The sequence below is a fragment of the Camelus dromedarius genome, chromosome 6, assembly GCF_036321535.1.
Source record: "Camelus dromedarius isolate mCamDro1 chromosome 6, mCamDro1.pat, whole genome shotgun sequence".
Classification (NCBI taxonomy): Eukaryota; Metazoa; Chordata; class Mammalia; order Artiodactyla; family Camelidae; genus Camelus; species Camelus dromedarius.
Window position 1 is genome coordinate 38354988 of NC_087441.1, and position 25091 is coordinate 38380078.

General features: G+C 43.0%; 1 protein-coding gene across 1 annotated transcript in view; it reads right to left on the reverse strand.

Moving 5' to 3' along the window:
• The window catches only part of SLC35F1 (solute carrier family 35 member F1), a 351959-nt gene extending 327473 nt beyond the window's left edge, over positions 1 to 24486 (reverse strand). The window contains exon 1 of the mRNA XM_031456221.2: positions 24149 to 24486. Within this exon, the coding sequence (XP_031312081.1) occupies positions 24149 to 24330 (182 nt within the window). The 5' untranslated portion in view covers positions 24331 to 24486. The remainder of the gene's footprint in view (positions 1 to 24148) is intronic.
• Between the last annotated feature and the right edge of the window lie 605 nt (positions 24487 to 25091).

The following is a 25091-nucleotide window of genomic DNA, read 5'->3' on the forward strand; positions in this document are numbered from 1 at the left end:
TGGATTTTTATTCTCCACTATTCTTTGGGGGAGGTGATTAATTTCTATGGCAACCACTACATCACAAGACATCCATGCTTACTCAGAGATACTGTGAGTGTGGTATACCTTCTTTAAAAAAAAAAAAAAATGCTTAAAAGAGAATGGGAGTTCCCTAAGTGAGATGCTGTTTTAAAGACACTTGACTACTCTGAAACAATACAATCTGGAGTGATCTGGGGGCTTGCTTTTGCTGGAAGGAAGAAAACAGGAGGAAGAGGGGTCCCAATACTGAATATAGTCTGCACTAAGAAATGATTTGAGATATAAATATACAAGGTTTATAGCACCTAACAGTGTGTGCATGTCTAAGAGGCATTCCAATGAGTAAAAGTGGAAGAAAGGAGCTGGTTATCACTAAGAAATAAGTGTTGCACTTCCCATCAGTTCTGTATCTCAGTGTGCATCATATTGATTTCACAAGTATCAGTAGATGTCTCTGTGCCATTCTTAGTTGTGAAGCACAAAAAGCAGAAGTCAGACAAGTTCTGAGCTTGTCCTTAGAGCTTTAGCATAATCAATACAAGAAACTGATTTTGTTACCACCAGTTCTCTGAGCAGCATCTTCTAAGAAAGCCCAGCAGGGAGGCTAAGGACTTCGAAGTGCAAGGGATGGGCCACAGCCACAGACAAACTACTGGCTTGTGCAGCCCTGAAATCCCGGTCAAGTAGGTGTCCCCGTCTCTTGGATCAGAAGGGCCTCCTAAAAGTTCACATTTTCCAACCACCTCCAAAGGAAAACTTATATCAACCTCAGTTACTCCAAGTTCTGGAAATCTCATGTGGTCTTTTCATTTCCCCCAAAACATCACATCCTTCTCGAAAAGTTACACCGCAAAGAAAGTTTTAGGAATGAATGCTTTTGGAAGTACTGGTTCTGTCAGAAGAAAAGCCTCAATTTGTCTAAGATTTGGTTCATCTAGCATTTTCCATCCTGGATTTGGGTATAGAAAGTTAATTTATCTGGGTAGAGCGCACAGGAGGCTTTTAAAAGGTGTTCTTTTTTGCCTTCTCAGTAGGTATAGTGTGATGGTTAAGATAAGAGACTCTAAAGCCAAACTAAGTTCACATCTCAGCTTTGCTACTTCCTCTGTTATCTGTTTATGCCTTGGGTTCCTTCTCTGTGAAACAAAGATAATAATAATTGAAAAAAATTGAAATGTTTTAGGCAACAATAGTAATAAATAAGCAAGTATGTAAAGGTCTTTCCCACCTCACCTGGAGGCACCTCTTTATCCAGTTTCTCAGAATCCAACAGCAACAAAGAAGCAGAAAACTGCCTCAGGCGTTCCTTTGTCTGTACCCTAGTACCAAAGCTAAAGACAGTTCTCATCCTCCCCACTGCAGAAATCCAGAGAGAATTCAAGAGAGGCCTGGGCACGCTCCACTCTTCCTTCCCCTCCCTCTCACAATTCCTTCCCCTCCCTCTCACAATTATTTACATCTACCTGCAAGGTGAAAAATCCCCCTGTGTGACTCAGGCGCATTTGGGATGTAAAGATTATCAAATGATGTGAAAGGAAGTGAGTGAACCATATGAGAATGCACACGGGAGGGTTTAAGCCATTAGTCAACCATTTGCTTAGAGAGAAATGGGCCACATTCACTCAGGTGAAGATAGATCTGGTGATTTGAAGAACATCTTTGGGGACCGTCAAGAGGAACCAGCTGCAGCCTTGTCCTGCTGAGTTCCTGAGACGGGGATCTTTAAAGAATGACCATATGTACACTAGGATTGTTTTTTGTTTGCTTGTGTGTTTGTCTTTATAACAGTTTTATGAGATATAAACTAGGATTGTTCCAATAAAAGGGAAAAGAACAAACTTTTTTGGAAAGCTCTATCTTTACTTTTGCAATGCCAGTAACCTTTAATGAAAAAGAATATGAAAACAAATATATGCATGACTGGGACATTGTGCTATAAACCAGAAATTGACACCTTGTAACTGAGGACACTTCAATTTAAAAAAAACCAACTTAAGTTCTGATACGAACTCACAATTATGAACATAACTAAATCAACTGCCTGCCAGAGTCAAACTGGGCCCAGTAATCTTCTAACAATCAAATAACAACAGTCCAGTTGGCCCTTGAACCACACAGTTTGAGTTGCATAGGTCCAATTCTACGTGGATTTTTTTTTCAATAGTACTACAGTGACACACGATCCACTGGTGGTTGAATCAGAGAATGCACGGCTGCAGACACAGAGGAACCGAGTATAAGGAGGGTCAATTGTAAGTTACAATAGATTTTCCACTGCATGGAGGGTTGGCACCCCAACCCCCATGCTGTTCAAGGGTGAACTGTAATTATAATAGCTGATGTTTATTGACTGCTAACATGGACCAGGTGCTTACAATATATATTCATGTTCATAAGATCTCTATGGGATAGATACCGTTATAATCTCCATTTGATAGATGAGAGTATGGAGGTTTAGAGAGCGTCAGGGTAAAGGACTCAAACCTGGCAGTCTGACCCAGAGCAGTGCCCTTAAGCCCTGTTCTTTCTCTGCCCCTTTACAAATTTACCCTGGAGAATTCTCTGAGTGCAGCACACAATGGATTTATTTTACTCTATAATGACTCAGATTCATTCACCTGCTCAAAAGCACTTACTGAGTGCCCACTGTGACAGAAATCTGTGCTGGAACTGTAGGGAGTTACTAAAAGAAATAAGATTGGGCCCTGCCTCCTAATAGTTCACAGCCGAAGGAAGATAAGATAGGAATACAAACAACCATATTTCAGGGGAGTGTACGATTTGCAGTTAGAAAGGATGAGGTGATATGAGCATTAGGTTGTACCACCATCTTTCCTAAGACAGCCTTTGATGTTTGGGTACCTACTGGGAAGCTAATTTAGCATTAAAGCTTGAAAAGAAGTTTTCCTAGGTCCTTTGCTTTGAATCAGTGGAAAAAATTTTAATTCCATATTTAAATTCTAAAGTTTAGGGCTGGCTTTCCTCTCAAACAGGCAAAGGCACCAAAAAAGAGTGTTCCCACAAATGGCTTCAAGGTACTTCTGCCATTGAAGAAATATAAAACTGTCACATCCAGTCTAGTCCTAGGAGGTGTCCACTGGGGAGTTTCCTTCCCAAGGAGGTATCCACAGGGAACTGTCCAGGTGAGAGGCCTGAGTGTGGCCACACAGTCCACCTGTTCTAGTGTGACTTTTCATCAGCCCTGGCTCCCAGACCCCCAAGCCCACCAACCCAGAATTAGGCCTCAAGAGCTAGATGGTACCAACCACAGAGCTGTATGTTTTGTACTTAGGAACTAGACCAGGAATAGGCACATAATCCAAGCAAGGCCAAAGTCATTTTCTGGAATTGCTATATGGCTATGAAAGAGCAAAGCCCCTTGTTTCTTGCTTGCTGAGTTGGAGAATGTGAGTCCTACCTTCCTCATGGAGAGATCCTGTCAACAGAGTAAAGCTAAGAGGAAATATGTAGAGACAAGAGATGGAGCAAAAGGCAGTCCTGACAACATCCTTTTAGCTCCTGGGTCCAGCTGTGCCTAAAGACAGTGACCTTAGACGTCAGGAGGACAAGAGACAATAAATTGCATCCTTGAGTTAGGTTTCTGTTACTGGGAGAAAACCAAAAGGTATCAACTAATATTTGCTGTATAAAATGTGACATAATAGCATGGGCTTCAAAACCAAGTCCTAGCAAGCCATTCAGTCTCTGTGTGACTCTGGGCAGTTTAGCAATCTCTCTGACTCAATATCTTCATCTTTAAAATGGGGATGAAGGTTTAAGAAGATTAAACAGGATAATGCATGAAAAGCACTTGGCGAGACTGACGTATGGTAATCCTAGGACCTCTGAGGGCTACCAGCAACACAGTCACCATCACCATCACCACCACTGGAACAGTTAACTATACGTGTCAGCTTGGCTTGATTATGGTGCCCAGTTATTCCATCAAACACTAGTCCAGGTGTTGCTATGAGGGTGTTGGAGATGTGAGTGACATCTACTATCAGTTGACTTTAAATAAAGCAGATTACCCTTGATAATGAGGTTGGGTCTCATTATTATCCAAACAGGCAAAGGCAGTAAGAGCAAAAACTGAAGTTTCCTGGAGAAAGAATTTTGCCTCAGGACTGTATGGTTACCAGCAGGGTAGGTGGCGGGAGGGGGTTGGTATAAATTGGGAGTTTGGGATTGTCAGATAACAAACTACTAGGTACAGAATACATGAACAACAAGGTCTTACTGTTAGCCCAGGGAACTATATTTAATGGCTTGTAGTGACCTGTAATTAAAAAGAGTATGAAAAAGAATACGTATGCGAGTTTGTGTGTGTGTATGAAAAACTGAATCACTATGCTGTATACCAGAAACTAATACAACATTGCAAATCAACTATACTTCAATAAAAATTAATTAATCAATTTTTAAAATGACTAACAGACATCCTGCCTGAGTTTTTTCCAGCCTGTTGGCCTGCCCTACAGATTCTGGACTTGCCTGTCCCCACAACTGTATGAGTAGATTCCTTAAAACAAACATCTCTGTCTCTTGTGCTCTCTATGTAGATAAGTTAATGTTTGTCTATTTATATTTATAATATATAAAAACATATTTAATATATATATGTAAGATACACACACACACACACACACACACACACATCTCCTATTGGTGCTGTTTCTCTGCAGACCCCGACTGATACGCCCATCATGACTTGCCATGCTGTTCCCCACCCCTCTGCAGTACTGATCAGAACGTGCTCCATAACCACAGACAATGAACAGCTGGCTGCAGCAAGCCACTTGTGTATCTGATTGACTTCCACAACTGTTCTCCAAGAAGCTAGAAATTGCCATGCTCGTCTTCATCGAAGACCTAAGTACGGCATCTCACAGTGGAACATATGAACATAGAGCCAACTAATATCTGAAGCTTACACTTGATCAACTTCTGGCATAACTCTAATGCATGACTGGAAATTCATCATAGGAAATAACTATTCTGGAGGCCCAGTTCTCATCTCAGAACTGTGCATTGTACGGTTTCCCAAGGACCTATTTTTCCAAGCATTAAGTCATCGTGTCTGCACCAACTGATTTGTAGGGAGATTGGTTTGTTTTTAAGCAATGCACAAGGAAAACTGATTGGCCCTTCCCTAACTAATATGCATTGACATCTAAAATTATAAGTCGAGGCTTTGGCTACAGGAATTGATTCAGACTGAGGAAGCTGGAAGCAATGCATTATCTCCAGTGATGCAGAGAAATTTCCTCCATGTTCAGCAGGGAGCAGGGTCTACCTGCCATCTCCTTCCTTTACCCACCCTCTGTGAATGGCATTTCTATCTTCTCTCTTATTTACTGCCCATTCACCATGGGGCCAGGTTCTGTGCTAAGCACCTCATTTTTTTTTTTCTTGATTATTTTTTCCCAAAATCCCCTTTTCTCTCAAAGCAGCATATTTCTGGAAGAGATGAAAGTTACATATTTTGGATAAAATGAAAGTAGAAGGAAAACTTGCCAAATGCTTCTTAAAAGCTGCAACACCTGCTGACTAAAAATAGCTGCTCACAGAGCCCAAGGAAAGAATCCGATCTTTTCTTTCAAACTCTGGCTTGAAAAAAAATCTATCTCCATGAATCTGTTCATCAGCCATTGATTAGCTTCTCTAATGAGCTTCTCTCATGACTGCAAGAAAATACAAGGCTGCTTTGTGGGCGGCAAATGGAGGGAACACAATCCAGCATGTGCCTATACCTCAGGCTGAAATTCTGAGCCCAGAATTTTGAAGCTTGGTGAAAGCACATCCATCTCGTCATCATTCATTCATTCAACAAATATCTGTCAACTACAATAGCTACCATATGACAGCTGTTCTAGACAATTAAAAAGGGGGGAAAAAAGCAGACAAAAGCCCCCACCCTAAAAGAAATACACCGGCTTTCAGATAGAGCTCCCAGTGGCGTCTCAGCAGAATATTGTCACTGCAGAGAAACCACAGGTGTTTTGGAAGAACTTGGTCTCAGCATCTCCCAGGACCAAGGTTCCTTCTCTCCCTGCCCAGTGACTTCAATACCCCATCTCTCCTCTCTTACTTAGCCAAAAATAAGCACACCTTCTATTTATCTTTTGGGGGTCTTGATTTCTATTTCTTCTCCTTCCAAGAGCAAGGATTATTAGAAATTTGTTGCCTATACAATAAATATAAATCCTTCTCCCAAAGAAAATATGATAGCACCATAGTCATACTTGTTTTGTGATTTTCATGTGACTCTCAATTACAAGACTACAAAGGTACTCAGATGGAAAGCTCTTCCACTGTCTTGTTCTTGTGCCTCTTCCTTACACATTTATTAGGCAAAGTATTAATAATTATAATGGCTAACATATCTCAGGCACAGTGCCAAGAGCTGTAAATATCTTACTTATTCCTCCTCAATGACCCTATGAGGTAGGTGTTCTTATCGCAATTTCACAGATGATGAAACTAAAACTCAGAGAGTTTAGGCAACTTGCCTGAGGTCATGCAGATGTCACACCAAATAAAACTGAATACTGCCCACCATCAAACCCAATTCACCTTACTTTTATGTAGCAATTACAATCAAAACCCATGGTTTCAGAAAGGAGAGGTTCAGGGTATGTCACAACCCTACATTTCACCTCTGCAACATCTCCTAGCCAGACTCCTTGAAACCAATATTGCTATGCTCAGATTCATTGTACTGCAGGCAGCCAGAGCTTATGAAGATGTAAATCAGTCATGTCATTCTTCTGCTTAGGGTTGCCAATACTGCTCAGTACTTTTAAGATAAAGCGCACGCAACTTAACAAAATTCCAAAGCTCTGCATGATCTGGACCCTGCCTGCTCCTCCAGCCTCTAACCTCTCTCTCCCTTTCAGGCATAGCTGCAGCCTTCAGAACAGATTTCATTTCCCAGAATGCACCATGGTTTCACTCACTCACAGTTTTCTGATGTGCTGTTTCCTCTGCCTAAAACACCATTCCCTATAAACCCTCGCCACACACACACACACACACACACACACACAAACACACACACACACACACACACACACACAGAGTCCTCTCTTTATTCTGGCTGTCTTCCTCATTCTCCAGTTGTCAGCTTAGCTGTCACATGCTCAGATGCCTTCCCCAGTCCCTTGTATCACCTGCTCCACAGTTCTCCACTATACTCTGTGAGATCTTTCACACACCCAGTGTCTGGGACCAGCCTGGTACAACGCAGGCTCAGAACAGATGCTTATCGAACAAATGAATATATGCACGATGTGATGAGGGAGCCTATCATCCAGCATTTCAGTCTCCTCAATATAACTGTCTAATCCAGGCCTGCTCAGGACTATTGAAGTGCCCCAGACTGTATGGATATCCACGGCACCCATCACAAAAGCCCCTTCCTTCTACCCTCTGTGCAACCCCATCCTGGGAGAACCAACCCTTTACACTGCAGACTGGAGCAAATCTGCCTCCACTCTTCCTTGGCAGACGTGTTCAGACTGCAAGAGATGAAATAGCCTTGCTAGTACTCATAGAAGGTCACCAGTTTCAGGGCAAAGTGACAGAGAGATGTGTATCTGTTAAGGAAACACTCAGTTGCAAGTCAAACAAATCCCAACTCAACCTGGTCAAAACAGTTAGGGTATTTATTATTCCATAAAATGGAAGTGCAGTGATAGAGCATGCTCCTAGCAGGCAGCACTGCAATCAGCAGCTCAATCAGACCTTCAGGGACTCGGGTACTTTCCCTGTCCCCCCTCTGCTATCTTCAGTATCAGTGAAGGCTAGTTCCCTTGGTGGTCATGAGGTAGCTGGCAGTAACAGCCAGCAGCAAGATGGCTGCTTCTAGGGTCAAATCCAGCAGAGAAAGAGAAGTCTCTTCCCCCTCACCACCAAATGTACATCTTTCCCTTCAATCTGATTGGGCCAGTCTGGGGCCTGTGTCTGCCCCAAGACTGACAACAATTTGTGGAAGAATGTCAAGAACTCACTGGCTTACACGAACCACTGAGGTAAAATGGATGCACTATTGAGGGAACCAACAGAGACTCTGGAGAACAAAATCTCCAGAGCCAAGGAGAGAAGAGAAAGAGTACACCTATCTCCATCTACCACAGGTACTATATTTTTCTATTTCTATTTGCAATGGCCACTGAAGATGTCACATGTAAATACTCCCTTCTCCTTTGGAATGTGTGGTTGTATTTCTTCTTGCTGACGTTAGCTTCTCTCCAAGTTAATCATCTTCTGCAGACATGCTTATGTGAGTCAGCATTTAATATTTACAGGCTTATTGCTTACAGCAGCTACAGAAACTGCTTCACTCAACCCTGCACAGAAGCGATACAAATGGTATCAAGAATATAAGCCAAATGACTTCATTACTCTTTTTCACACAGGCAGATCTTGGATCATATCTTAAAGCAGAAGTTGCCATCACTCCACGCTGGAGAAGGCATCATACCTTAGTGATGCAACAAAGGCTGGAGAGGAGAAGGGCTGTCACAGTTAGCAACCCCCTGGTACTGTCCTGCTCCCCTAGGTGTCACATTTACATGTTCTGGAACAGGAATTTTAAAACCAACTAGCTTTTAGGGGAAAAAATGTATGCTAATGTCCATTCTATGCCAGTGCATACAACTTGTCAAGTTATCCTGAGTCCATCTTTGCAGGGTTTATCTAAGTATACTGAGGCACCTAATACTTCCCTGGTTAGAATTCTAACCTAGCACATAGGATCTTTAATTTCTAAACTCTCTGCCTGGGCTCTCTGCCCCCCAGGACATAAGCACATGGAACCACTGCTGAAATGGCTGAGCTGTCATTTTATTCTAAAGGACCAGCGCATGAAGAAGAAAGACTATACATATGCTTTAGAAATAAATGTCATTTGATTTGTCAGACAGTCTTTGGGTTTTATTGTCATGTATAATCATATACCATAAGATCTGGACAGAGATTTAGTGATCATGTATTTCAAATGACGTGTCAAATTCTCATAGCTGTCACATAGATACATTCTCAAATATTGACCAATATGCCTCTGAAAATCTTCCAGTGGAGTGGTGCTTGATCCCACTGGTGGAGAGTTGTGGACAGACTTCAAAGACAGCAAAGTTGACCTCGTGGACTCCAACACATCTGTGTTTTTCTCTAGTCCAAAAGCTCTCTCTCTAGTGGTACAATTTCCTCGCTGTAAAAACGTGCCCAATGTTCCATGCCCCAAAGACACCTTTGAGCAATGCTCCTTCCTTCCCTGTGACTAATTCTAGCTATTAAGAGGAAGGCAATCTAAAGGACTGACTGAAATGATAATTGATCACCTAGATTAAAATATACTCGCAAGCAGAGAACTAACCTTATATGTGTTTGCATCTGTTAACTACACTTAGGACTGCTTTCCTTGAAGCAGACATGCAAAGGATATATATCTAATCTTGTTAAATTGTCCCAGGGTGATGTAGTTAAAAAAGAAATTTAACTCAAATTAATTTCTAACTGATAGAAATTGTTTAGAAAAATATTTATAAATAGAAATAAGATATGTTCTCCCTTCTCCCTGCTTACTTTGAGCTAGGACTTCTAACTGCTGTACAATTCTCTTACCTTTCCTTCCACAGACCACCAGAAGGACACCATTAGTTCATTAAATAAATATTATCAACATTATTATGCTCAAGGACTATCCTGGGAACTGGGTAAAAAGCACTAATCAAGCCAGATGTGGGCTCTACTTTCATGTAGTCTTCTTGGCAATCAGTTTCCTTCTTTTTCCCTGTTATCTCTTGGGCATTTTACCTACCGGTGATGATGATGGTGATAACAAAATAACTTTGAGTGGGACTTTCTATATGTCAGATGCTAGTTCTAAGTGTTTTATATATATATAAGATTTTATATTTGCTTTATATATAAAACATATATATAAATATATATATATATGATCTTTTAGTCCTCACAGTAACCTCACAACAAACAGATAAGAAATGGAGGTCCCCAAGATCAGAACATTCAGATGCTACAGCAGGCAGTCTAGCCGTGTTCTTAACCACTGCTGCCTATAATGAGCTGGAAGCGACTTCTATTTTCATTTCTACAACTGACTATTCCACAGGAAATTTCTTGGCAGACAGAATTGAAAACTTTTGAGAAACAGAGTTGATAGAAATGTGCATTGAGTTTTAAAGTATGAGTAGGACTTAAGCAGCACCCTGCAGTGTTTTCCTAACTCTGGCACTATTCAAATTATCCTTCTATACTTTTTCTATATCCCCTACCTTTCCATAGCAGAATTTAAAAAAACTAGAACTTAAATTTATTGAGTACCTACTCTAAGCCAGGGACTATGACATACATTATTTAAGAAAATAAAAACAGAGGACATCAACTTGCTGAAAATAATTTCTCTTTTGAAGGGGTCCCTAGCAGATGATTTGACCCTTCATGCAACAATATTTATTGAGCACTTACTTTATGCCAGGTTCTATGTAAGATGCTGGATAGAGAACATCCTCATGGACTTCCATCCCATTTGGGAGGGTTCAGACAAGTAAACATAGAGTGTGAAATGATAGGAAATAGCCAGCACATGGAATGGGACATCTAACCCGGACTTGGGGGTTGAGGGTCAGATGTCAAGGTTTTCAGATGCATAGGTGCCTTTGTGTTTTGGTTAAAGAGTTACAATGTCTTATAGACTGAGCTTCTGTATCAGTTTAGATTGTACTGGGAAGCACTTGTTGCTCTGCCTAGAAGCACCTTAAAACTGAGGATCAGGGTTTTGTAATGCCATTCATTGCTTTTCTTTATTCATTTCTTAAGTAAAAAATATTTCCATTGAGAATATTAATAGTTTGCCAAAATGGAAATTTTCACATAGAATGAAGGTATCTTTGATTCATTTGCATGTCACATGCCTTCTGGGACTTTTCTTTTATTGTTCATTTGCTGGCATTTCCCTAAGAAGGGTTAGGCAGGAATCAACATTCCCCTCATGAAGCTAATTACTTTAATGGTTAAAATAGCAGAGAATATTAAAAACATCCAGCTAGTCCTCTGCAAGACTTCCCCACCCCCACTCAAGCATTCCATTTCTTTCTGTATTTCGCTTTAAAAAACCTTTGCTTTTTGTCTTATCTCCCCCAATTACCATTTGGAAGAATGTGTGGTAACGTGCATTAGACTGGAAATTTCTTCTTTAAAAAAAGAGTGCACTGTTCTCTGACTCCTTTACCTGCCTCTCCAGGAGCAACTAAAAAGGAAGGGAATTATCAGGTTCCTAAATCCAATGAGCTGCCTTCTAGCCATGACAAAGAAAAACAGGGCAATGACCATTCTGCTAAAACTTTTCGTTGTTGTTGTTGTATCTCAAGTCACCAACACACAGTGCAACAAACTGCACTCGTGGTCCACTAGTCCATCCCACACACATTCCTGCCTGCATCCTTTGCATAATCATTGTCTTCTTCGACAAACATACCCAAAATGAGCAGTCTGATATCCAGTGCTATAAATACTTTGGATGGTGCTTTTCCATCATCGAAGGCATGCTCTCAGGTTGCAATTAACTTTGGGGCCAAGGAGGTAATAATTATGGTCTCCTTGCATTGGATGTAGATGAGTCCATTAATCAGCATTAGAGCTGCAAACAATCAGTTTTCTAAAACCAGCAAGCAAGCACCTCATCGCCTACACTTCTCTAGGCCTTCACTAGGAAAGGTCAATCCAAAATGCATGTATCCCTTTAGGGGCAGGAAATAAACAGGAAGCATCAAGGAAAGGAAGAACTAAAAAAAATAAAGAAAAGAATTTTGCTTGAAAAACACTAAAATCACACAATTAGAATTAGAGCAGGCAAAAAAAGGTAAATTTTTGAAGTGAAGTCACCAGATTCATTACCACTTGGAAATGAAGTGTTATAATGAAACTATATATGGTTCTGGGAAACAGTGGGGGTTTGGGGGGGCAATGGCTATGTAGTGCCTTGTTCCACAGTTGCAGTCACACTTTCAGATATAGCTAGCTCATAGGTAATTCCACACTGAATATTTCTGTTTTCTTAAGTGACACCAATTCAATGGGGTTCCTAAATAAAAACTAAACACATTAAAAATAAAGCATTCTCCTTGAATGAACTCTGAGCCAAAAAAAGCATGGTAAGGAAAGTTGAGGGCTACCTTCAAAGAAGGAAAACAAACTATTCCAAATGGAAAATTATTCTCTAACTATCAGTATGTGTGTCAGAGACAAACAGAGCAAGATAAAAGAGACAGACAAATGGAGAGACAAAGATTCATTACAATTAACATCTAATACACAGCAAAGGAAACCATAAGTAAAACAAAAAGGCAACCTATGGAATGGGAGAAAATTTTTGCAAATGAAACCGACAAAGGCTTGATCTCCAGAATATATAAGCAGCTCATATGACTTAATAAGAAAAAAACAAACAACCCAATCCAAAAATGGGCAGAAGACCTAAACAAGCAATTCTCCAAGGAAGAAATACAAATGATCAATAGGCACATGAAAAAATGCTCAGTATCACTAATTATCAGAGAAATGCAAATCAAAACTACAGTGAGGTATCACCTCACACCAGTCAGAATGGCCATCATTCAAAAATCCACAAATGACGAATGCTGTGGAGAAAAGGGAACCCTCCTACACTGCTGGTGGGAATGCAGTTTGGTGCAGCCATTGTGGAAAACAGTATGGAGATTCCTCAAAAGACTAGGAATAGACTTACCATACGACCCAGGAATCCCACTCCTGGGCATATATCCAGAAGGAACCATACTTCAAAATGACACCTGCACTCCAATGTTCATAGCAGCACTATTCACAATAGCCAAGACATGGAAACAGCCTAAATGTCCATCAACAGATGACTGGATAAAGAAGATGTGGTATATTTATACAATGGAATACTATTCAGCCATGAAAACCGACAACATAATGCCATTTGCAGCAACATGGATGCTCCTGGAGAATGTCATTCTAAGTGAAGTAAGCCAGAAAGAGAAAGAAAAATACCATATGAGATCGCTCATATGTGGAATCTAAAAAAAAAAAAAAAAACCAAAGCCTAAATACAAAACAGAAATAGTCACATAGACATAGAATACAAACTTGTGGTTGTCAAGGGGGCAGGGGGTGGGAAGGGATAGACTGGGATTTCAAAAGTGTAGAATAGATAAACAAGATTATACTGTATAGCACAGGGAAATGTATACAAGATCTTATGGTAGCTCACAGAGAAAAAAATGTGACAATGAATATATATATGTTCATGTATAACTGAAAAATTGTGCTCTACACTGGAATTAGACACAACATTGTAAAATGATTATAAATCAATAAAAAATGTTTTTAAAAATCTAATATATTATTTGGGAAATAATATATATAACATATATGTTATATTTAAATATTTATATATCCCCAGAAAGATTCAGAGAAGAAAAGTGGAAGACAAAGAAAAGGTCAAGATACCATGGACTGATCATCTCCATTTGTCTGTGTATCTAGGAACTCATTTCCAGACAGTAACAACCCAATCTCTCCATCAGTAGATGGGTCAGTACAAGTAAATATACAATCTTTGTGAATACCGTGTCCTTGAGATGCAAATTCAGCTTCAGGACAAGTTCCCTGACTGGCTTCCAACCACGAGGATGCTCCTAATCCCTCGCCGCTGGGGATTCCGGAGCAATCACTGAATGAAATAACCAGAAAGGGAAATCCATTCCTGCACTCACTGGGCGATGGTAGTTTTTCTCTGGCTGGTTGTTGTGATGTTTCAAGCTTCCTCCATCACTAGCTAAAAACTGACCTGCACTGTTTTCAAGGATGAGTCACCTCCTTTTCGAGGGGCTTGGACGCCACTCACCAAGCTGTGCAGCACGGGAGGGACAACAGTTAATTCTGCGAAGCTGCAACTGCCCGCCCTAGCTCTCTGACTCCACACACCCTCCAGAACAGATCCCCACTTCCCACCCTCTGTCTGCCCCAGGCACACCTCCCCCCACTTCCCCACCTCCCTGTTCTCAAGCTGTCACCCCGCCCTGGGATTTGCCGCAGCAGCCCCTGGCGGCCCAGCAGCGCTCAGCGCGGTCTGTAAGGCTATCTGTGGAGGAGAAGGCCCTCTCACAGGGCGCAGTGTTTCTCCTGCCTGCAGTGGGATCCAGATAAGGACAGAGCCTCCAGCCATCCCTGGCGTCACAAAGAGCCCCTCTGATCCCGCTGGCATCTGGGCTTCCCCTCATTAGCACATTAAAGCTGCTCTGTCACTTCCCTCTGAGCCCCTCTGTCTGTCCCACTGCCCGGCTCTAGGGAGCCTTTTAGGCTTACGCTCATTTTGACCCCTCCCCAGTTCAAGAGGCACGAACCCTCTCCCGAAGCCTGTCAAACTCTCCGGTACGAACCACAGGGACCTCCACATCACTGCCAGGTGCGATCAGTCCACAGGACACGTGCCTTCTGCCAAATCAGTCTTCCCAAGAGGCTTTTCTCAAAACCAAAAACACTTAAAATATATCTAGCTTTAAACAAACTTAAGAAAACAGACTTGTGCCCTGTTCATAGACCGGTGGGTTCCACTTCTGACTCTGACCGACAAGGCTTGGGAGAAAAACCACCGAACAGAGCAGCACCAGCATCCAAGTCTTCCGCGTGCTGAGGACCCCGGCCCGCGACAGCGCAAAGCCACCAGAACCCGGGCTACCGTTTTAAATGTGTGACCAGGAAAACAGCTCCATAGTTCTTGGCAGCTTTCCTAGCCCTCTCTCCCGGATGTTATTTCACTTTAAAATCCCCAAAATGCAATGGGAAATAAAGGGTTAAGATTATTTCAACCAGTTTACAAATACGAAAACTGAGGCCCCCAAAACTTAAGTCAGAGTTCCCTGAGACAGAACATCTCACATTCTGAAGGGGACACCATCACTCCAGGGGCCCAGACACAAAATCTCCAAATGACGTTTAATTCCCTCTTCTCTCTCTCACACCCCACTCACTCCCAAATATAATCAGGACCAAAATGCTACTGAGCTCCCCTAATTATGTCATGCACTAATATCTTGACTTCTTCACAGCTGAATTCACTGGCGGTTCTTTCTTGCCTCATTGCCAGGGTCCAGATCTGTCTGAGTTAACCCTTACCAAGACAGTCTCTAAACAGCAATAGCTTCTTTCTGCCAGTCACACCCTCCACCTCCTCCCCACCACAGAAGTCAAGAAAGCGCAGAGCACCGCCCTGAAATCCTACCATATTTCTCTAGTTATGTTTCCTTTCTGACTCTTCAAAATGACTATTTCCCACTTCTCTCTGTACAAATATCCTACACCCCTCCCCCTAGCACCTTCATTCTTAATTGACAGACTGACCTCAGAGTTCACAGAAAAAGAGAAGCCACCAGACAGGAATCACCTTTTATTCCCACCACCAAATCTACCAGATTACCTTCCTTTACACCCACACTTGGTCCCTCCCCTCCTGGACCAAGGAGAGTGTTCTGGCTCCTCTCAAAGGCCAACACCTCCCCCTGCACTTTGGATCCTACCATCTCAGCCTTCCTTTATCCCATTCCCTCCTGCATATGCAGTGTTTCCCTCCCCACTGTCTCATTCCCATCAGCACAGACCTTTTGCATTATGTCCTCTATTAAAAGAGTCTCCCTTTAATCTGCTCCTGGTTACAGCAAAACTTTTCTAAAGTTATGCTTTGAACCGCCCCATCCCTCACATTCCCTCCCCAAATCATTCCATCCAAGCTTCCATTGGCACCACCACCTGAGCCTGTTCTGGTTCCAAAGTTTCTCTATGTTGATGACCCACCGATCATTTCTCTGCCCTTCCCTTGGTCAATTACTCTCAGCACGTGGACGGCTTATTTCCCCCCTTGGAAACACTTCCTTCTCTAGGCTTCTGAACACCACACTCTCCTGCTTCAGACCCCTCCTTCTCCATTTCCCTTGCTGGGTCCACCTCCTCTGACTCAGAAGCTGATGCACTCCCCAGATTGACCCTGGGACCCTTTTCTCCTCTATGGACACAATGTCCCCAGATGATCTTATCCCAGACCACTCAGTGACACCCAAATCCAGATCCTCAGCCCCTAATTTCTCCCCCAAATCCTGTACTAGAGCTGTCATCTGATATTTCCACTAGACACCCCTGCCAGAAGTAAACTCTTGACTTTTCACCCACAAACATGTTCCCCTCCCTGTCTTTCCCATCTTAGACAACAGCACCATTGCTCATCTAATTTCTCGAGCCCCCCAAACTGGAGTTTTTCTTTCTTCTTTTCCTTAAGCAGCCTCATCAAATCACTCACCCAATCCCAGAGACTCCACCTCCCAATGTGAACCACTCCAAAACACAATCGTTTCTCTCCACCTCCGTCGCTACCCTTCAGTCCAAGTCTCCAACATCTCTTTCCTCCAGTAGCCATTTACCTCTCTTTCAATCCATTCTTCAACAGCAGCCAGACCACACTCAGTAGCTGCTGCTGTCCTCCTGGCTACCTACATAGTCACGGAACACCCTAGGTCTCTTCTGCCCTCGTGAATAGACACTTTCCTTGTAGCAAGTTTATAACCTTTCATCAAACAAGTATTAAACACCTGTGATGCTATAGGCACTGTTGGGTACCTTCCCCCCAGTAATCTAATCTAATCTCCCTCTCCCCGAACCTTGTCCAGATTCTGTTCAAATTGCAGCAGTTCCATCTCCATCCTGGCTGCCTCAATCTCATTTAGACTTCTGTCTCCATGCCCCTAAATGGCTAATAGTAGCCCCGTGACTGATCCTCCAAACCCCAGTTCATCCCCTTTCCATTTGTCCTACAGATTTTGCCCAGCGTATCATGTTCAGGCATACCTCTCATCAAGTCCTTTCTCTACTCAATAATCTGCAAAAATAATAACCCACAGAATGAAATCTAACTCCTTTTAGAGTGTCTAAGGCTTTGCATTATCTGACTCAATCTTACAATTGTAGCTTTATCTCACTCTGCTACTTTTCTCCCAACACATAATATTGTCAAACTGGACACTTAATCCTCCTCCGATCTCTTACACCATATTCGGTTCACCCCTTCTGTCATCCCCCTTCTTGCATGTTTTTCTACCCTACACATCTGCTATGGGTCAAATGTTCATGTCCCCCCAGCATTCATGTGTTAAAGCCTTACTCCCCAGTGAGATTGTGCTCAGAGGTGGAACCTTTGGGAGGTACTTAAGATTCAGATTTAGATGAGGTCATGAGGGTGATGAGCCCCCATGATGAAATTAGTATCTGTATAAGAAGAGACCAAATCTCTCTCTCTCTTACTCTCTCTCTCTCTCTCTTTCCCTCCCTCTCTCTCCCTCTCCACCATGTGTAGACACAAGAAGACAGCTGTCTGCTAGTCAGGAAGGCCCTCAGCAGACACAGAATCTGCCAGCACTCTGATCTCAGACTTGTCAGCCTCCAGAACTGTAAGAAACAAATGTCTGTCATTGAAGCCATCCAGAATGGTATTCTGTTACAGCAGCCCAACCTAAGACACTGTCTTCCAATGCCAAGGTCAAATGCCATCCCTGAGCCCTCCTGCCCTGTCTCCAGCCTAGCCTCTCCTTCCTCTGTAGTCTTCTAAAAGCACTTAGCTGTGTGAATGTAAAAATTGGTTTCTCTACCTATAACAAGATGACAATAACTATTGTTATCATGAGAATAACATAGGATGTAAAATTTTATAATATAAAATGTATGTTTTTTCAAGTAGTGCCTGTAAAAGACAGAATAAGTTTAATATGGATCACGTATAGAACAACTTATTTCTATTATTCCTGTATCTAGACATTTGGAAGCATGCAATTAAGTTTTATACATAAACATTCAGATTACAGATTAAAATTATTCATTCTCAGTAGCAGTCCCTATGCCAAGTTACCAGTTACATTTTGAGGTTCTTCAGATCAAGAATAATGTTTTGATATGTATATGTCCTCCAGAAGAGGGCTCAATCTTAATCACAATAAGTGATTAAGAACAAATGAATGTAGAAACAATCAACAGAGTGAAAAAGCAACCGATGGAATGAAAATATTTGCAAGTCACATATCTGATAAGGGGTCAATATCCAGAACATATAAAGAAGTCCTACAACTCAACAACAAAAATTTCCCAAACAATCCAATTTTAAAAATGAGTAAAGGACTTGAATAGACATTTCTCCAAAGAAGATACACAAATGGCCAACAAGTATATATGAAAAGATGCACAATATAACTAATCATTCAGGAAATGCAAATCAAAACCAAGAGACATCACTTCACACCCATTAGGATGGCCACTATCAAAAACAAACAAACAAACACAGTGTTGGCAAAGATGTGGAGATATTGGAACCTTTGTGCACTGTTGGTGAAAAGTCAAAATGGTGTCCTGTTATGAAAAATAGTATGGAGGCCCCTCAAAAAATTAAAGATAGAACTCACATGTGATCCAGCAATCCCACTTCTGGCTATTTATCCCCCAAAATTGAAAACAGAATCTTGAGGAGACATTTACACATTCATTTTCACTGCAGCTTTATTCTCAGCAGCCAAGAGATGAAAGCAACCTAAATGTCCATCAACAGTTGAATGGATAAAGAAAATGTGGTATATATATATAGGAATATTATTTAGCCTTAGGAAATTCTGCCACTTGTGACAGCATGAATGAACCTTGAGGACATTACGCTAAATAAAATAAACCAATCACAAAAAGATAAACACTGGATGATTCAATTTATATGAGGGATCTACAATATTCAAACTCTTAGAAACAGAAAATAGAATGTTGGTTGCCAGGGTCAGTGGGAAGAGAAAAGAGGAGTTATTGTTCAATAAATACGGAGTTTCAGTTTTGCAAGATGAAAAAATTCTAGAGATCTGTTGCATAACAATGTGCATACATTTAACACCACTGTACTGTGTACACTTAAAAGTGGTTAAGATGGTCAATTTTATGGTATGTGGTTTTAGCCCTTGAAAAAAGAATAAATCAATGTGTACTTGTATATGTTCATGCCACAGTCAAGAAATATACCAAACATTATGGCGTATTTTTTTCTTGTGTCTATTGGACTTTGACTTCCTGAGTGTTTTTTTTTAGAAACATAATCAAGAATTAATGTGTCTGAACAAGGTACAGTGAATGCTCATTGGCCTGAACTCAAATGAAAGAGAAAGCTTAAACTAAAACCTGATGGTGGTACATTCACATTCTGCATTCTACTTTCATGAGAAATGGCAATTAAATAATAAATCAGCTCTTCCATTAAGTAACTTTAGAACTATATGGGCAGCCAACTCAATTTCCTGTATCATCTACATCCATAGCAGTATACAGTAAAAATAGACATCTTTTATTACGGCCCTGAAGTACTGAAGGATCCTGAGAGAGTAAAAGGTCAAAGAAAAATTACATAAAGATAGGTCCATTTTCTTACACATTACTTCCTTGGAAATGCACTATCTTTATCTGAGGTAAACCAAATATTCCCTTAATTTGAGCATTCATTTCTCCAAGCTCTGTTCAAAAAAATAAATAAATAAATAAATAAAAATACTGGATGATCTTTTATTTTTATAATTTTGTCCTTTGGTTAAAAATAAATGCATCCTTCAGACATCTTTTGTTTACTACTGATCTTAGAAATGTCTGGTCTTAATCACACCAGCCTGTTCCATTTGGAATATTTTGTATCAATCATCCTCATTAATAGTTGGTCTTCCCTTTTCATTCTGACATCTGTTAGAAGGAGCAGCTTGAGGAAGAGCCTCACTACCAATTTTTTAACAAAAGCCTTCTTATTTGATTAAAAAAAAGGATCACCTAAACAATAATATATGTCTTCATCAAGTGTACCTAATACTTAGCTCAAGCGTAACTCTGTTCCTGACAGCTGTTCTACTGTTCACCGTGTTCAGTCCACCTTACTCAATAACTCAGAAAAGCTGTATATACATACTCTCCCAGCATATAGGGTAACTTCCCACATGGATATAGATTTTACATAGGCTTGCTACCAACTCTCCTACGTATCCTCCTTAATGCTCGTTAGTCTTCAAAAGAGTTTCAGAAATCAGAAAATTAATGAAATAAAACAAAATGTGAGTTTCAAATCAAATGAATGAAAGACCCAAGGTCACACTTGTGGTTCCATCCTACTGTCTACTACAAGACTCAAAAAGGCAGAAAACCCTTTATAACTTAAGACAACACGGTGCATCTCTTATTGGGAAGAAAGTGGGTCAAAACCGGAAATTCACGGTCATTATTGTTAAGATCTGAAAATAATATTCAAGTGGGGAAAGATAAGTGAAACCACACACATGCAAAAACCAAAACAAGCTATCACTTGTTTTTCACAAACATTTCATTCAGGAATCATTTTAGAGGAAAAAATCTTCAGATACTGCAGAGATCAGTACCTACTCCTGTTAGGTTTCTAAGAAATCTGCTGGTATCAGCAGTTTCCCTGAGAGGGTCATCAACTGTTGCCCTTGAAGTATTTTCTTTTTTGTCATATCTTGCTTGCCTGTGGCAGGGTAATAAATACTATCCCACGCTAAGAAATAAGTGAAGAGGAGTTTGCCATAATTTTTTCATTGTTTGAATCAATACATTATTCAAAAACTCTGGGAATTAAAGAAGCAACAATTATCCCAGCATTTAAATCATCTTGCATTTCTTGCATCCCACTGCCAAAACAATTTTGAACCGGGCAGGGCAGAAGAAGGTGACACACCCCATTAACTGGTTAAAAAAAATTCTCTAGCACCTTGTCTTTCACCAAAACCATTGATACTTTTATAATCTAATTGTTTTACAGGAAGTATTCAATCAGTGAAATGCCCTATTTGTTGTATACGAAAATGCACCAATCCAATTCTGCAAGTTTTTAAAGAAAGGGGAAAAGATAGGGAGCTATACTGAGGAAATAAAATGACGCAGGGCAATGTAAGACACATTTCATTAAGGTAACACTGTATTTTCATTTTAAGCTTCCTGAGAGCAAGCACCTTTAATTACCAACCAGTACTTCTCTCTTTGCTACCCCTAGGTACACAGGATATAGATAGCATATGTGTTTGCATTTTCTCCTCTGGGTTGGCAGGTAGTTATTGTTATAGACCAGTGGCAGGCAGTTCACCAGGCTTATGCTGCTCACACTCTACAACTCCTCACCCCATCGCACCATCCTGTCTCTCAGCACTGCCCCTTTGACCCAGTGGGATGCTAAGAGTAACCAGCAGTGGTGCAATGCCTCACTCCGTCACTGAAGAGACGCCACTGGCCAGCTCACAGCAACAGAATGTGGCCAACAGTGTATCTACATGCCAAAAAGTTAGAAGGATATTTTTTCATATTGGCTCCAAACTTCCAGAATTGCAACGTCACTTTCTGCTAGCGGCTAAGTTGCTGCATGTCAGAAGCAGATGAAAAGAAACAACTAAAGCCCAGAAGATAAGTGGTTGATAGGGCAAGGGAGGTGAAGGAAATAGAAGTATTAAGGAAAGAGGAAGAGGAAAAGGAGAAGAAAAAGAAGGAAAAAGTGATCTTTAGCTTTTAGAAGATGAACAAAGATGCTTCAGATATGGTGGCACCTGATGGGCCAGCCTTGCAGCCATTACTCACAAATCCAACACACCTGGAGGGTTGAAACCAGAGGGGAGCCACACCTAAGCCGAGGCACAGGAATGCAAAAATTCCACTCTCCCAGATGCTTTTGCTTTTTCTTAGAGCCCAATCATTCAGCAGCCACTACTAACACTGTCTCCTGTTGGCATAATCATGGAGCAAAAGCCAAGCCCAGCAGCATGCTAATAAAATTATGCCACCAGGATTTTTACACTTATTCTGATTTTTTTTTCAGTCTCCTTACCAAAGGCCCTCTTTCTTAAAAGAAAGATTTTCTTCTTATCTTTTAAGGTTAAGGAAAGACCATTTGCTCCATACAAAGTATAACACTGAAAATTCTGAAGAACTCTGGAAGACAACTAAATGTTTCAGTTGATGTCTAAAGGCCATAATAACCCTAGGATTCCATTCACAGATGTACCTTCCATGAAATATCACTGATAAAACCTTTTAGTCTATGCTCCTTCTCTATAAATTAGGAATAGTACAACACATGTCACAGTTTCCTGAAGGCTTAGTAAAACAAAAAGTTCTACCCACCATTTACCACGACTTCACTAAATTTGCTTTTGATGTTTGCACAGCCCACCCCACCTTACACAACAGAATTCTGCTGAATAAATGAATCTGTGCAAAGCTTTACACTTTCCCAAGTGTTTTCTTCAGTATCATGTCACATAATTCTCAAAACCATGGTAAGAGAGGTAAGACGAGTATTATAAACACATTTTACAGGAGAAGAAACCAAGAGCCAAGGAGGGGAACATCTCTGCCCCAAGCCAAAGGGCTGGTTAGTGGCAGAGAAATGATAACAAACCAAGTCCCCTCACTCTTACCTCATTGATTTTGTTCTTCTGAACTCTAAGATTCATGAAATATCAAAAATACCCTGCACAGAATCAATAATAACATAATCAAGCAAAGAGAAATGAACTGTGGCACCAGTTTTTTTCCCAGTTTGATGAGGGAAATGAATAATTAACACATTTTGCATAAAATTTTAAACAGCCAATGACAAGTTACTTACAATTCAAAAAAACCACAGGTACTCATAAAAGATAGGAAGCCCACATAACATGTACTGAGCCAGTATCTTCTTGGTTTATTCTGGCTCGTTATCTTTTAAATGTACTGTTTTGTAAGATGTTATTCTAAACTACAAATCAAAGGAAAGTAAAGGCTTGAGTTTCTATTACCAACTCTTGGCTCACTTCACAATGAATTTCTTCTTTTTGACAGTAAGTGCAAACACGCAGAAGTACCCACAAGTAAGCTAATATACGTGAAGTCTTCACAAGGGGCTCTTGAATGGTTTGAGATTTCATATAACTAAATTAAACCATACTCCGAAAATAAGGAGCCTTTCAAGCTTCTATTACTGCGCGTATTTTGTGCTCCCACTAGAGCTTTAAGCCCCAAAGAACTCGAGGTCAATTCCTTGGGGAATCGCGGCTACCCAAAACAGTGCCACACGGAAACCTGTATAAACTGAGCAACCTTAAGAGTTACCCCTAACAGATGCATCGAAAAGCACACACGTACCCAAATAAGAACACACAGAACCAATTCCCTACGTGATTTTTAAGTGTCAGCTCTTGAACCATTTCAAGTTACTTAAGTAGAAAAAGTCCCTTTCGCATCACAGCCGACTCAGCGGCGCCAGGGGGACCCCATCTTCAAATCAAACGGGGTTCTCAACCTAAATGCCTCGTCCTTGATCCATCCACTGCGCAGATTTCAGCACTGGAGGCGCCGGCAACCAGGGTTCGCCTCCTCTGGCTTGGGGATAGCCAGGTGCCTCCTCCGCACACCCTTCCCGCAACATTTCTGCACTTTGCGTGGGTCTGACCCAGGCCTGTAGCCGCCCCTTCCCTGCTTCCAGCCAGGAAGAGTCGGAGCGGCAACTGGAGCGTCAGGCGAAAGAAGTGGGTCCCCCGTCTGCCAGCCGGGGCTGCCGCCGAGACCCAGTCACCTCGCGAGGGGGTCGGAGACCTCCGGTGGAAGCGCAAGATCCGCGACCTCCACGCCATTCCGGCAGGCGCATGCCTTCCCGCCTCCGCCCCGGCCACCCCCGGGTCCCCTTCTGGCTCCTGGGCGCAAAGCTGGGGCACGAGTGGGAAACGGAGGTGAGGCAACACGCGTGTGCCAGGGTGCGAGCGCGCACACACAACAGCGGGGCCGGCAAGACCCCGCCTCTCCCCGAACTCCCGCCTCGGACCAGCAGGAGCCCGGGCGGTCCAGGGCTCCCCGCTCCGGGACAAAGCTGCCGCGGCCTCTCCGCCTGCGCAGGGCGCGTCGTCTCCCGCTCTCCTCCCTCTCCCCCGCCGAGACTCTGTCCGTCCCAAAGGGCCTTCGGGCCGCCCGGAGGACGGAGAGGTCCCCAGGCGGGCGGCAGTAGCCCCTGCCCCGCGCCCCCGCCGCCGCTCACCTGTTCAGCACTTTGCGGACCCTCTGGCGCACGCCGGCCCGGGAGGAGGCGGACAGGCGTCCGCCGCCGCCGCCGCTGCCCTCGGCCGGCAGGTTCTCGATGGTGGTCACTACATGGTTCGGCGGGGCTGGCGGCGGCGGCTGCAGCTGCTGCTGCTGCTGCTGCGGCTCAGGGGGGATCATCGCGGCGAAGGCGGTGGTGCGGCGGCTATCAGAACGCGGCCGGGCGCATTGTGCGCCGGCTCCGGGCCCGGGAATGCGCGGAGGACTCGGCCGGGCGGCCGCGGCCCGGGGAGGCGGTGCTGCCGGCCGAGCGGCGAGGCGGCGAGGCACCCGCGGCTACGGCCGCCGCCCCCGCCCAGCCCGCCACTCACTCCTCTCCAGTCCCAGTGCGCGCACCCTCGCGCCGCCGCCGCCTCCCGCCCAGGCTCTTTCCGAGCCGCGTCCGCAAGTCCTGGCACGCCCCGCGAAGTGGCTGCGAAGGGTGTCGCGCGGGGGCGCCCAGCGGCCTGTCAGCTCAGGAGACCCCCACGGAGAGAGGGAATGGGGCTCCGTGCTTCGCCTTCTCTCCCGGTGCCCAAGTCTTCTCGGGGCGAGCGGCGGCAGTTGTGCAGGCGCCGCCTCAGCGTGTCCCCCGCTCGCTCTGAAGGCTGCCGTCTGTGTCTCGCGGAGTGAGAGACCGAGAGTGAACCCAGAGAGCCGGGCGGGGGCGCCGCGGCGGCGGCGAGGAGGGGGGGCCGGGCGGGGGACTCTCGCTCTGCTCTCGCCAGAGGGCGCTCCCGAGGTCCCTCGTTGCCCCCTACCCTCCAGTCCCTGGTCCACCGGAGGCCCATGGTCTGGGTTGTGGTGATTGTCTTGTTTTACTTTGGTTTGGGGGGCGGTTTTCTGTGGGTTTTCCCCACCGTAGGGTTGAAAATAGATCTTCTTTAGTTGGCGGGTCTCCC